This window comes from Lupinus angustifolius, chromosome LG09, assembly GCF_001865875.1.
Source record: "Lupinus angustifolius cultivar Tanjil chromosome LG09, LupAngTanjil_v1.0, whole genome shotgun sequence".
NCBI classification, from domain to species: Eukaryota; Viridiplantae; Streptophyta; class Magnoliopsida; order Fabales; family Fabaceae; genus Lupinus; species Lupinus angustifolius.
The window spans coordinates 21,612,891-21,627,403 of record NC_032017.1 but is presented as its reverse complement, the minus strand read 5'-3'; the positions used below and the strand labels follow the sequence as shown (position 1 = coordinate 21,627,403).

Here is a 14,513-nt window from a genome sequence, read left to right as displayed (position 1 = left end):
TTGAAGAATATATGATATGAATTTTAGCACAATTCCATGTCATAAAATTTAAACATGCTTGAAGATTCAAACATCAGATGAATAATTCAACAAAGCATTCAGTTAGTACACACACATGAATGGGTTGGTAACAAACACAATTCAAAAGAATGTTACTGGAATGAAACTTGAGAGAGAAACAATGTAAATTTCTGTATCTGCTTAACTACTAAGCTTCTTGCCTTGAATATACTAACAACTAAGCTTAGACCATGAAAAGTTCAATGGATTAGCTTTGAACTCCTATCAATGTGAACTATGACTTTTCCTAGTATTCATTCAGATTACAGAATAGCAACATTACATCAAATTCTCTAAAAGAATTAAAGAATCAATCAAATGAGTGAAGTTCAGTAACACTTCAATCAATCTTTATTTCACACATAGACTGGTCAGTATTGAACTCTTCATCAGCATCTGAAACAATCTCATCAATACTAAGTGGCAAATCAGATGAAAAAGTGAGGCATGGCTTCACTTTTGGCACAACAAGAGGTGCAACCTCATTGTTCAGAATCTGAAGCACCCTTCTCATTGAAGGCCTCTCAGCACTATCAGGGTTAGCACAACTCAACCCCAACAACAAAAGCTTCTTCATTTCCTCCTCCTCAAATTCTCCATTCAACTTTTTATCTGCTGCTTCAATTATCTTCCCTTCAGAATGCAGCCCCCAAACAAAATCAACCAAGTTCACCATTTTAGCCCCTTCTCTTTCAATTGGCCTTTTACCACAAGCCACTTCAAGCACAACCACACCATAGCTGAAAACATCAGTCTTATCATTTGCTTTCCCATATTGAAGATACTCAGGTGCAAGGTATCCCATGGTTCCAGCAGTTAAAGTAGACACAGGACTCTTATCATGATCCATGAGCTTAGCCAATCCAAAATCACCCAACCTTGGGTTAAAATTCCCATCTAGCAATATATTCCCAGTCTTAATATCTCTATGAATCACCCTTTTCTCACACTCTTGGTGAAGGTAAACAAGCACAGAAGCCAAACCAACAGCAATGTTGAACCTATTTGGCCAATTCAATAGTTTCCCCCTCTCATGTTCCTTGTAAAGCATCTTATCCAAGCTTCCATTAGGCATAAAGTCATACACAAGAAGTAATTCCCCTTTCTCAACACACCAACCTTGAAGCTGGACCAAATTTTTGTGCCTCAAACCAGCAATGATGGATAATTCAGACAAAAACTCAGTCTTTCCTTCATGTGAGTGCTTTGATCTTTTCACAGCAGCAATTGTTCCAGAAGATATAAAGAAAGCCTTATACACAGTGCCAAAAGATCCATGACCAATTATCCTACTAGGATGAAACTCTCTAGTAGCAGATTTCAACTCTTTGTAAGCAAACTCTCTAGGACATGCAACAAACTCATTCTTAAAACTCTTCCCTCTTTTGACACCCCTCCATTTCTTAACAGAAAAGTAACCCAAAATCACAAATAGCACAAAGAAAAAAGCAGGACCTGCAACAGAAACACTAATCCCAAGCCTCTTGCTATGTCTATTCTTGATAGAACTTGATCCATTGACATCACCAACAGTTACAGTGCTTACAGAGTTATCAGAAACATTGTGAGGATGCAACCTTTTTGGTCTAGCAGGAACAAACCCAATAGTCTTGAAACTCCAACTATGAATTTGATGAAGCTCGGTGCTCCCTTGAGTAGAAGCAGAGAACCCAACATACATAACCTCCTTCAAGTGTTGTTGAAGATCAATGTTAAGACTAAGGACAGGGTCAAAAGGCTTAGGAGAAGTTGCATAGCTCAAGAAAACCAAAAGGGTATTCTGGTCAGACTTGTAATCAATCCAACAAGTGATGGTGTTGCCACTCTTGAGATCAATGCCATGATGCAATATAGGATTAACGGTTTGAACGGAATTGAGAGTGTCAATGTCAAAACCAAGGTGATTCTCATTGGGGTCGTTAAAGTTAGGATCTTGGCGCGTATCGAACTCAAGAGCGAGGAAATGGTTATTGGGTAGGCCAAGTCTGTTGGTGGTGGCGGTGGTGGTGGTGTTGGTTTGTGAGAGGAAGAAGGCGAGACCGTCGCCAAAAGAGGAAGGGTTGAGGTTGGTGATGGAGAAAGTGAAGGTGGTGGAGAAGGAAGAGGTGGTGTTGGTTAAAGGGTCGTAGAAAGTGATGGGGTGGTTGTAGATGACGGAACCTGAAGTTGAAGTGGGAACATCAAGGGCTTTGGTGAGACCAACGACGCCGTTTCGGAGGTAGGAGTCTCCTATAAGGGTGATGTTGCGGAGGCTGAAGGATTGGAAGGTAAATGACACTTCATCATTGGCATTGATCAATGAAGTGAACAAGAACAAGAAGAATAAGATGAAGGGTGTTGCTGTTATTGTATGAGGCGTGGACATGGTTAAGAGTTGAAGATATTCAACAATTGAGAAAGAAGGAGTGAATTTTATGAGTAGAGTTGAAGAGAGAAAGAAAGAATGCAAGAGTTTGGTTTGGTGGTTCAAATCCGTTAAAGGAGGGCGCGTCTGTGAGCTTTTTGGGTGTAGTGCTTTACAACGGTTTTTAAATAAACAATGCAAAATTACTCTTTCAATTTTGATGCATGCTCTAAGTTGACAAAGTGGAAAGGTTCAAGCATTCACTCAAAACATGTACATTAAGGCATAAGGTTACAAAATCACTTATTTAAAATGGAAACTACAATAATTAGGAAAATTATGAAACTTAAGTGAAAGTAGTCAAATACCGTTCTGACCAATATAGTTTATTTCTTTACTACTATGAATAATTTTATTATCAAGTTTAAATATGAACCATATATATTAATCCTTGATTTTAATGATTTCAACCCTATTGAAATTGCCTAAACTTTAACCCCTAATTTTTTGGATTACTTCAAGCCTTTCAATTTAAACCATGATATAACCCTTCTTGGCTCAAAACATTGTTTGTTATTTTTCTTTATGAATTTCAACCTCCATTGGTACATAAATGAATAACCTTTTATTTTTCTTATTCATCCATCATCCTAACACTTCAACTACCCCAAAATCCACAGACATTAGTTTTGTTCTTGTTTTCCAACTCAAGAACGATCTAAAGCATTCCTTGTACAAGGTGGAAATTGATCAGCTCGCTAAAATCATTTGTGCAATATAACAATGGATCTTCTAGCAACAACATAACTTTCTTCTTGATGTCACGAAAAATGCCATAAGGATAAACTACTACTCATCCTAGAGAAGATCATCATCTTCCACACACTTGTCTTAGATTTTGTTGCTCCACCTAAGTTGTAATCCAATATATGACTTCTAGGCTTTTGGATCCAACACGATTGTGGTACCCACTATAATATCATCGTATTTCCTTATCTTTCAGCTTATCTGGTTTATCATCGTGCAACACCTTTAACAAACCTTGTCCAACCAATACAACTTTCACTTTCCTTTGTCACACTACAAAATTTACTAATTTCTTCAAACTTCTCCATCATGAATCTAACATTTGGGTTGAAAGTCATCTACTAATTGGCTTTAAGGCTAATTATTAGTACAAAAATAAGATAAAAGATTTGTTAATGATATTCAACATATTGTGTCTAGATCGTCAGGGCATTGAGCATGCATATACCAAATATGCTATAAGAAATTAGGATTAGCAATTCTTGCACATCTCTCAAGTAGACTTAGTATATACGAAACCCATGTATATATAACTCTGTAAATGTGTGCTATTTGCACGACAAACCTCTAGCTAGTTACACATGAGTATTAATCCTACTATCCCATGGATGAACTTTAAAAAATATAGTGCTTAGGATTTTTGTTCAATTTGGAATGGTTTGTTAATTAATTAAATGGTTAATCTATGGATTTTAATTTAGTAGGTGTTCATTTAGGAATGCTTTGTTATTTAAATGATGAGTTAAAATCATTTTAGGGTATGTTTTGGTCGCCCTAGGTTTTAGACGGGCCATTGATTCTATTACTTCTTATAATTCCTTAGTTACCATATAAAGCCTTCAAACTGATTTGTATTTTCATTGTTTGTAAATGTGACTGCTATATAAAATCATGGCAATAGAATTACTTACTTTTGTATTGATTATTAGTGTAGATTCCCTCAATACAATTACTGCAACCTTTTGGAATTCCCGGATTTTGGATTCGTGTTCATGTACTTACGCATTCAGTATAATAGAACATCTAGTATCGTATAATATATACTTTGCCCTTGTTTTACTTTCATGAGACATGGTTCAATTGTTCTTGCCCTTATTTTTACTAATTTCAGGGATTGCATTAGAAGATGATTATGAATTAAATAAGCAGTAATTTATTTTTGGCAAAGGACCCTTTTGAGTATTACAAATAGGTCTAGGCACATGTATTATTCAACTACTGCGCTGCTTATTCTTGAAACATAACCAAAGTACAAGTTGTTTTATATATTGGGTTGTTGTGATATCTCAGTCATGGAAGAAGCGATGACGATTGATGAAAGTAAAGGGATGAAAGTGAGTGATGACATTATTACCCATTTGTGGCATTGTTGGTTGAACCAGCAATGGTGGCTCAGAAAGGTGAGGTGGAGGCATGTTAGTGACTAAGAGTGAAGCAGCAGCAACATTTTGGCGATAGCGATGGAGGTAAAGAGTGAGAATGTTGAAATAGTTATCAAATCCAAACCTGTCCATAGCGAACAACAAATCCTGAGCAGTAATAATTGAACGGTTTTCATTGAGGCAAATGTCATTAGCCTCCATAGTGATGAAGCCAATGAACTCATTTGTACAAGCTACAATTGCTTCCTTGGCTTGGTCAGTGATGATTGCCCTTGGAGGAAGGACTTTTTTCATTATTTTAACCACATTGGCTAAGGCCAAACAAGGTTCATCATTCTCTTCTTCCTTACCTGTTCATAAAACAACTATTATCAACTCCATCTCATATTAGAATTTCCCATGCATGCATCATAACTAATCAACCAATCTTATTTCTACAACACATTCAATTTCATTTTTTTATTCTTTCTTTAACCTTTTATTTATTTATTAAATACACCATTAATCTTTTTTAACAATAATTAATGTTTGGTGTTTCAAAAGTAAATAAATATATAAGAGTATAATATATATATATATATATATATATATATATTTATTTATTTATTGATAATGTAAGGACTAATACATAGTTAACATTACTTATCATTGATTTATATTATTTTTACTTAAGAAACAATGATAATTAGAAATGAATGATATATAATACAATAATAATGTATAAAACTTTTAGGTTGGTAGTATATATATATATTTTCTCAATAAATAAGCACTAGTATTTTCTTATGATTCGATCATGTTATTATGAGTATCATTTGTTGGAATAGATAAATGTTATCTTAAATCATATCTTAAATTATGTAGTGTACTACTGAAAATGTCATTAAAAATTCTTTGAAATTATACTTATACTTAATTATATTAAACATGAGTTTATTTTTCAAATCACATTATTATTCCGGGGTGATATGAGTGCAGTTCTTAAAATAAGAGAAATGCTAATATTATTTAAGTCAAATCTCACTAAACAAATTTAAATAGGTACTTGAAACCAAGGCATAAAGCTAAGCCATAAACATCTCTGAATCTGACAATAAAGAAGAAGAAGAAGAAAGAAAGAAGAAAAAAAAAAGAAGGTGAATAGCTAGAAAAAAATAACTAATTAGGACTTTGACAGAATTCAAATATAGTTTGTCATGTGAAATAATTTAAATTTGTTAAAAACAAATGCAGGATAAAAAATTAAGCATTTCTTTCAGACACAGAAAGATGCAAGTTGGAAGAAACCAATAGTTACCATACTGAAAAATCTAATAAAAATAAAAGAGAAGAATCAAATAGAGAAAAAGTAATAAAAAACAAAATTGATATAAATATACCAAAATTTATTTATATATGTATATATATATATGGGAAAAGAACAAAAAATCTGGAAAGAAAAATTATCAAAACCAGTATAGATACTAACCTAGTATATTGATCATTAAATAAATATGCTTTTATGTAAGAACACCAAAAAATTAAAACCATGTATGTAAATCGTTTGTATTCTTTACATTGCTTACTGGAGCTTGAGTTTTGATTCTGATCCTGAAGAAAAGAACCTTCGGGTTCCATGAACTGTGTTTGAACTGAAGGATAATAGGTTGAACTTTTCTTGATTGATTGATTTGAGACAATTGGTAACAAAGGCTGTGACTAATTTATAGATGGGGAATTGTTGCTATCTAAATAATCAAAACAAATACTCTTTGTGGTTTTCATTTTGTTCTAAATATTTTATACTTTATAAATTTAAGATTTAATAATATTTTTTCAATAATATCTTATTTTATTCTTGTCCATCTCCATTATTTGTTCATTTTTCTTACATGGAAAGTTGATAAGGATTATAACAATTTTCAGTCAAAAAAATGTTTTTGTATCATTTAATTATTTCTTAATCTTTAAAGATAACTAAAAATAAAAACATAGAGAATTTAGGTGTCTTTTTTTCAATGGGCATGGTTAGCAAGAACAAAAAATAGTTACATTGAAGGTATCACCAAGAAGAGACCCCAATTTAGTGACTTTTAGATTTTAGTTGGGAGTCTAATTTTGGATGGGAAGAAAACAAAATTGATGGTTTTGAAAAGTCTCTATTCTTTAGAAGTTTTGTAAAAAAAAGATAAAGATTTTGAATGGTTTCTAAAGTATTCTAAAAAATTTCATGTCGCTATTTTCATATTTCCATTAATTTGAGGTTTTTTCTAGTAACAAAATGTTAAAATACTTCAATGCAATTAATAAAATTATGTAATTATATTATTGTTCATTTCTTATTGTTGATTACATATTTAAAGAAAAAATAAAAAAATATGTTTGCATTATTATTACTTTACTTATTTCTCATTTAAATTTCACACTCCTAAAGCATTGAAGAATATTATTTTCTTTTCCGTTCCATTCCTGCAGTCCTTATCATTTGATATATTTTCTTCTTTTTCCCTCATTTCGTAAGAGTTGTCAAAATATTAGGATTAGAATACTAATTATTAGTTTATTATTACTCCCTCGTGCTATGTGTTTTTATCTTTAAGATCATGTAAAACAGTAATCAATAAGCAACTCTTAGGTTCATTAGGTGGTGGATGATGTATTTTTTGAAAGGATTCAAATCTGAGACTTTGTTCATTTAACAAACTAATTGTTCATGAAATAAAAATATATTAAATGTTGTAAAATTGAAATATAATGATTAAGTAAATGCTCATTAATTCTTATTTTCTTCCCATAGTTAAGAGTTAAGGAAAAATATGAGGTGAAATAATGATGTAAAAAAATAAGGGTAATTTTGGAAAAGAACATATAATTGAATATTGATTTTGTAAAATAGAAAGAGATTTAACACAAAAGGAAAATACCAAAATCAATGATTAAGAAAGTGTAATTTGATGGTAAACTGAGTAAGATGATATTTAAAATGATGAATAGATTTTTATTTTTTTTATACTCTTGAGATGAAAAATTGACTTAAAAATAAGGATATAAATTGAAAAGGAAGAAATAGTTACATTTTGGGTTATGTTTCTAAAACATAAGAATAATGAAACAAATTAAATACCAAACATTAAAATATATAAAATGGAACAATTATTTATTAAAAAAATTATCAATTAACAAGTTGACTTAATAAGATAGTTTGGATGATAAATTGATTAATATGATGTTTTATGAAATTTAATATGAAAAGTTTATTTTATTTTTAAGATGATAAAATTATTTAGTTGTTAAATACCCATATGAGAAAAAAAAAGGATTTATACAATAATAATGGAAAAATATATAATTGCGCTTCAAAATAATGTTTCAAAAATAACAAAAGATATAAAATAAGGAAAATATAAAAACATCAAAATATAACATTTGTTAAAAAATTATACATATCAACTTGACCATTTCAAATAAAACACAAATTACATATTAATTGAGTAAGATGATATTTAATAATATACAAGTTTTATCTAAAATAAGGGTGTATTTTTGAAAAAATATTAAATCTTGAATTTATATAACATTAGATGATATGAAAAAACATTAAAACATCTGGAGTATTGATAATAAAAAGAAATTATAATCCCAAATAATACTTTTTTATCAAATTGGTACAATTTAATAAATACTAAAGCATTTTATTTATTTCAGTGTGAAATAACATAAATTATATATGACATCAATCATCTAATGGAAAGAATAACATCGACAAAAATAACATCGACAAGACAGAGTCAAGTGAGTGCCTCCAACGTCGAATAACTTTACTTCGTACTACTCATTTACAAGGGTAATCTAAATCCAAAATATTTTAAGTGTGAGGCTGAAAGGATAAGGACACATCGACTACACACCCCTTGAAACAACAATGTATTATCTTTTTCCTCTTTAGTCACATAATAAAAACATAATCAATAACTAAATCATATTTGAAATTAAAATAACATAATAAAATATAAAATTAAAATAATGTAATAAAATATAAAATTAAAATATAATCAATGCAAATATTTTCTAAATCAATAGAACATAAAATCAATTAAATTAAAATAACATAATAAAATATATTTAATCATAAATCATATTTGAATATGATTTGATTTTTTTTAATACATTATTTTTACATACTTTATTATAATCAATAACTAAATTGTTTTAGTTTGTTGATATATTATTATTATTATAATCAATTTCTATGAGTCAAAGGTCATTTAATTATTATTATTATTATATTGTTAATTTGAAAATGTTTTTTTAAGTAAATAAACTTTTATTGACCACTTACTATTAATCAAAAGTAAATCAATTACTTATTTCCCAAAAGAAGTATTACTTTCCATTTCGACATATATCATTTATCAACTTTCAGAATTTTTTAAGAAATGTTTTTGGAAAGTGAAGATAAATATTTGAGTTAATTACACTGATACTCCCTAAATTTTAGTGAAATTATATAAACTATACCTCACTTTTTTACACCTACACAAACCCCATAATTTTTATACTTTCCTTACACTAAATATCCATGCATGAGAAATAAATATAATCTTTTAAATAAAAAATGTGATGAATGCAATTAAGTTAAACAAAACATGATATATTGTGGAGAAAAATCCAAATAATATACAAACCAATGTATCTTTATTATTTTTGGTTACAAAATGCATCAACAATTCTAAAGATATTTTGTTTAAATCACTCGTAACAAACCAAAAATAGTAAAGATGTATCAACTTATATATTATTTGGACTTGTCTCTATAATATATCATGTTTTGTTTAACTTAATTATATTTATCACATTTTTTGTTTAAAAGATTACACTTAATTTTCCTGCAAGGGTAGTGTACGTATAGAAAAGTGAGGGGTGGTTTGTATAATTTCATTAAAACTCAGGGGGTGTCAGTTTAATTTACTCTAAATATTTTGCTTTTGTGAAGAACAGATTCCTAGATAAATATTATTTCAATAATTTTATTCATGATTGTATAAAAAGGGTTAATTGTTTTCGTAATTACGTAATCGAGAAAATTAATTCAAAGGATATAAATATTTTATATAATAAAATATTTCACACATCTCAAACAATCTTCATCTTATTTGAAATAAATGAATATCTAGCTCCTTGAAAATATTGCACAATAATCTTCACCTTAGCGAATATTCAACTTCTTATTGCTCAATGTTCAACTCTCTAACAACACTCCTATATGAGAGCATGTTCTGCTTCAGCACAAGTCTTTCTGAGTATTATTGGTGATGTTATCAAAATCATAGCTCTCTAAACTTGTAGTGGAGCTTCTTATTCCACCGTCTAGCTAACAAAACATGTCTATAACTTTATTTCTAGGATGTCTTTTGATGTTATATAACCTCTACACCATAGTTCACCAACAACCATCTTCCTCAGTAATCAGCTAGCTAAACCATAGAGCTTCCTTGGATAGTTTTAACTGCTATCACCATTGTTTACTCTAAGAATCATAGTTCAAAAGAACTATCATACTCTATCATAAGGAGTATATCCTCAACATACACATTTTGTTAATTGTAACCAATGCATGTGCCACATCTTAACATCCAAGACAATGTCCACGTCACACCCTACATCTCTAGCAATATAGTGTTACACCTTGCATTCAAGTCAATGTTCATGTTATACCCTGCATTAGCATCCTTCTCCATGACGTCGTGGACACGCCATAAAGATATTCTACTTCTCATCTAAATTAAGATCTTTATCTCTAACATCTAAAGAAATATTGTTAGCAAATAAACACCTTAGTCGCATAGATGGGTTTACAGGGTCATGGATCCAACACAATTATGGTCCACATCATAGTCTCACTAAGTTTCTTTCTCATTCAACTCATCTCATATCCTCACAAATTTTCTTTAACATACCATGTCGAACCAATAAGTCTTTCACCCTCCTTTACCACAATTCATAATTACCGGTTCCATTGGACTTAATCATTATGAATTTGACACATAGGTTAAGAGTCTTCTACTAATAGGCTCAGATACTAATTGTTGATGCATCGAAAATAATTGTTGCACATCGTTAACGACAAACAATCAAATAAAGGGCATAGAATAAATAAAATGAAATAATACGAGAAAATTTGTTAACAGATTTTGGCCAATTATACCTAAGTCAAAGAGAGCATTATACAACTAGCAAAATATTATAGTATAATGATTACAAGCTCTAACACATCTCTCGATCAAGATGCTCATAGAGTATTTCTAATTAATTATCGTTTACACTCAATTAGTACAGTGTAAGTAATATAACAATAAACTTGAGTCAAATATATAATAATTATACTATCCTCCATTATAATACTAAACAATAAAATATTTCAATCATCCCATACAAATATAACTCATCCAATCACGAAAAACAAAGTATAAAAAAATTCAATACATTATTTATCCTTCAATGATGAGGCCTGAATAGATTTGAAGATGAATAAAGAAAAGAGAGCATAGAAATGGTAAAAGAGGTTTGGCTTAGAAAGCCATAGTGAAGAGAATTGCCAAGCCTGAAAGCATAATTGGTGCACCGTATTTGAATGCTGCACCCTGTTTGCCAGGTTCATCCTGATCCGGTGAACTCTCCTGTGGAGTTGATGGAGCTGTAGCAGGAACATCTGGCACTGCTGATGGAACCGGTGCAGACCACGTAGGAGTTGGAGGATGAGCCACTGGGGATGGCGATGGTGACTTTTCTCCTGGATGTGCTGGAGCCTGAGATGCCGGTGCAGGGGGATGAGATTCCGGTGCAGGAGGATGAGATGCTGGTGCAGGAACATGAGACGCCGGTGCAGGAGCATGAGACGCTGGTGCAGGAGGATGAGATTCCGGTGCGGGAGGATGAGATGCCGGTGCAGGAGCATGAGATTCCGGTGCATGAGGATGAGATTCCGGTGCTGGAGGATGAGACGCCGGTGCAGGAGCATGAGACGCCGGTGCAGGAGCATGAGATGCCGGTGCAGGAGGTTGAATTGCCGGTGCATGAGGAAGAGATGCTGGTGCAGGAGCATGAGATTCCGGTGCATGAGCGTGAGGTGACGGTGCAGGAGCATGAGACTCCGGTGCAGGAGGGAGAGATGACGGTGCTATGGACGGGGAGTGTGGAGATGGGGCCCATGAATGGGGAGAAGGAGCATGTGCATCATGTGCATCATGTGTATCATGTGCATCATGTGCATCAAGTGCTTGTACACAGAGTGCAAGTATCGGAAGAATTAACACAAACAACTTGTTCATTTTTTGATTACTTGAAAGATGGTATGAGGAATAAAGATGTTTGATGTATATATATATATAGTGTAATGTTGTGATTGAGATTATAAGGAAAATGTAATTTATAATTTATTTTATTAAAAATAACTTAAAATGATTCAATATATAATCACAACATATTTGTATCCTCTTACTGGTAGAAAGTCCATTAACATATTAGGAGTTTAAAATTTATGTATCGGTAAAAAAATTTATACTATTAATATATTATTCATAATTAATTTACATACATTATTTTTTATAAAGTTTATAATATTTAATATATAAATAGTTGATGATTTATTGACTAACAGTATATAAATATTAAATCATTTAATTTATAAAACTAATTATTGTAATAAAGTTGATGGATCTCTTCCATTCTTATCTTTCTTTCTTAGTATGATGGTCAGGATCATCGAATTAATACACTCATCTTTATTTTTTTTATTCCTCATTTGGAAGTTAAGTCATAATTTACAAATTAAATTTAAATTGATTTGGAAATTCATTTATGTTCATTATGAATACATATACTCCTAAAGTAATAATCTTTCATTAGAATTATTATAGCATATCCTAATATACTTATTTCATTTCTTTCCTTTTGTTTTTGCAAATCAAAGACGACAACTGATTCTACCAACAAAGCTTTAGCTGTAAGACTCTATGAGTCATATACCACAAACCTATCAAAAAATTAATTTCTTACAAAAGAAAAAAGAGATTCATAGTTGTTTCTAAGCATGATGTCACAAATAGTTAAAAAATAAATATTATATCATTTTACATACATTTGAATAAATTTTAAAGCTTTATTTAGTTAAAAATGAGAAAATAAGAAAGAAAAAGATGTGAGAATAAAAATGTGAAAAAGAGAAAGAGAAGAAATATAATAGAATTTTGTGACGTTTTATAAAAGGAGAATGAAAGAAAATTAAGAGAAAGAGATATTTTCTTCTTTTACTATTTCGTTTGGTTGGATGGAAATTGACAATAGAAAAATATATTATGATTTAAATGATAAAAATATCTTTAAAATAAAGAGAAAATTGATTAGGATCCGTTTTACAGGCTAAATATCACAATATGCAATGTTCATCATAATAGAGTTTAGGATTCTTTTATGCACTTTTACTTCTAGACTAAAATATGAGTGCAGATTTATTGTGTCACAAATTATGATATTGTATGAAATATTAGTTATAATTGATAAAAAAATAGTTAATTATTAATTTTTTAACTTAAATACATATTTTCAACAAATCGCATGGTGGTAACAGAACTTGTGAGATAACAAATATCCCCTAAATTTCATGTCAAGCTAAGTTGAAAGTTATTTCTAGATTTTCCCAAAATTAATGTGTATTATAAATTTAGAATATATTAATTCATTAAATATTTAAGATTGAGGTTCAATGTATTTGACTACCTCAAGTTTCATTAGTGAGCAAAGTTTGCCCCTTGGCTTTTTCTTGATAAGTTTAGATTCTTGAACTTTTTCATTATGCAAAGTTGATGATGTAGGATAAATGTGATGACTGATTTAGGAAAGTAAAACTTTTGAGTTATTGAAAGATGTTTTTTCCTTCTTGCCCTTTTCAAACTTGTATTATGGTAACCTCCACATCAAATTAAAAATGATCTCATACAAGTTTTAACTTGTTTTATATATATATATATATATATATATATATATATATATAAACATATATAAGGGGTATTTAAGTAATTAAACATACATGATTTCTATATTTTAACTTTGCTCTTGCTATTATATAAAGACAAAATATACCTAGACAATGAGATAATTGATTTCATTTAATTATAATTAAATGTTAAATTCTAGTTTCAAAACATATAATAGTTTTAATTCCATTTCACTACATTGTCTATACTCTTTCATTATTTATTAAATTTCATTGAAAGATAATGTATGTTTTTTCTTCTAAAGTGAATGTTTTTGAAAGATATATAATTTCATTGGACCATGATATATTCAATTTTGTGATGTATAAGTTGCAAATAGTTTTACAATAATTAAATATAAAAAATAATCATGAAGGGACTAAATAAGTTGTATATGATTGTTTAAGGTTACTTTTTAAATATAGAAAATATTGTGTTTTGAAATACCCAAAAACTAATTATTTTCCTCTTTATACCTTGGTTACCTTCTAAAGATTATCATAGGTTCATATTCTATTCATTTTTTTTGGATAAAAATTACACTTTTAAAGAAGTGTCATTATGTAAAAGATTTCAATATTATTCTTTCTAGAAAGGTAATCATGTATGCAAAATAAAAAAATGTGATATAATTCTTTCAAATAAAATATATAAATATTAAAATATTAAATACTAGAAAGTAAGAATGTGAGTCAGCTTGTACAAAATGGTGAACACACTTGTATTATATAATTAATATATATATATAAATATCATATTATATAATTAATGAATATATATATATATATATATGAATTTATAACTAATTATAGAGTGTATATTAATATATAATAATAAAAATATATTAATATTATAAACTTTGTGTTGATATAGTAATTTGAGGTTTTGTTGGATCTCCAAAAAGTCAAA

General features: G+C 29.8%; 3 protein-coding genes across 4 annotated transcripts; all 3 read right to left on the bottom strand.

The window, feature by feature from the left end:
- On the bottom strand, positions 199 to 2,609 carry LOC109355918 (probable L-type lectin-domain containing receptor kinase S.7). The gene has a single exon (XM_019599198.1). It carries the CDS (start codon positions 2,423 to 2,425, stop codon positions 401 to 403), a length of 2,025 nt encoding a protein of 674 aa, XP_019454743.1. The 5' UTR covers positions 2,426 to 2,609; the 3' UTR covers positions 199 to 400.
- LOC109356350 (nuclear transcription factor Y subunit B-6-like) lies at positions 4,498 to 4,887 on the bottom strand. Its single transcript, XM_019599672.1, has one exon. The coding sequence runs from the start codon at positions 4,885 to 4,887 to the stop codon at positions 4,498 to 4,500; it is 390 nt and encodes a 129-aa protein (XP_019455217.1).
- Positions 11,001 to 11,940, bottom strand: LOC109356460 (splicing factor 3A subunit 2-like). 2 transcript variants are annotated; one of them, XM_019599781.1, is made up of 2 exons: positions 11,846 to 11,940; positions 11,002 to 11,809 (listed from the first exon to the last, which is right to left on the bottom strand). In XM_019599781.1, the coding sequence occupies exons 1-2, from the start codon at positions 11,898 to 11,900 to the stop codon at positions 11,142 to 11,144; spliced, it is 723 nt and encodes a 240-aa protein (XP_019455326.1). In that variant the 5' UTR covers positions 11,901 to 11,940; the 3' UTR covers positions 11,002 to 11,141. The 2 variants fall into 2 exon arrangements, with proteins under 2 accessions (XP_019455325.1, XP_019455326.1); XM_019599780.1 differs by having other exon boundaries at positions 11,001 to 11,940.

Bases quoted from the DNA above. Each gene is read 5' to 3' on its own strand.
- LOC109355918 (XM_019599198.1), bottom strand. From the start codon at position 2,425: ATGTCCACGCCTCATACAATAACAGCAACACCCTTCATCTTATTCTTC.
- LOC109356350 (XM_019599672.1), bottom strand. From the start codon at position 4,887: ATGAAAAAAGTCCTTCCTCCAAGGGCAATCATCACTGACCAAGCCAAG.
- LOC109356460 (XM_019599780.1), bottom strand. From the start codon at position 11,900: ATGAACAAGTTGTTTGTGTTAATTCTTCCGATACTTGCACTCTGTGTA.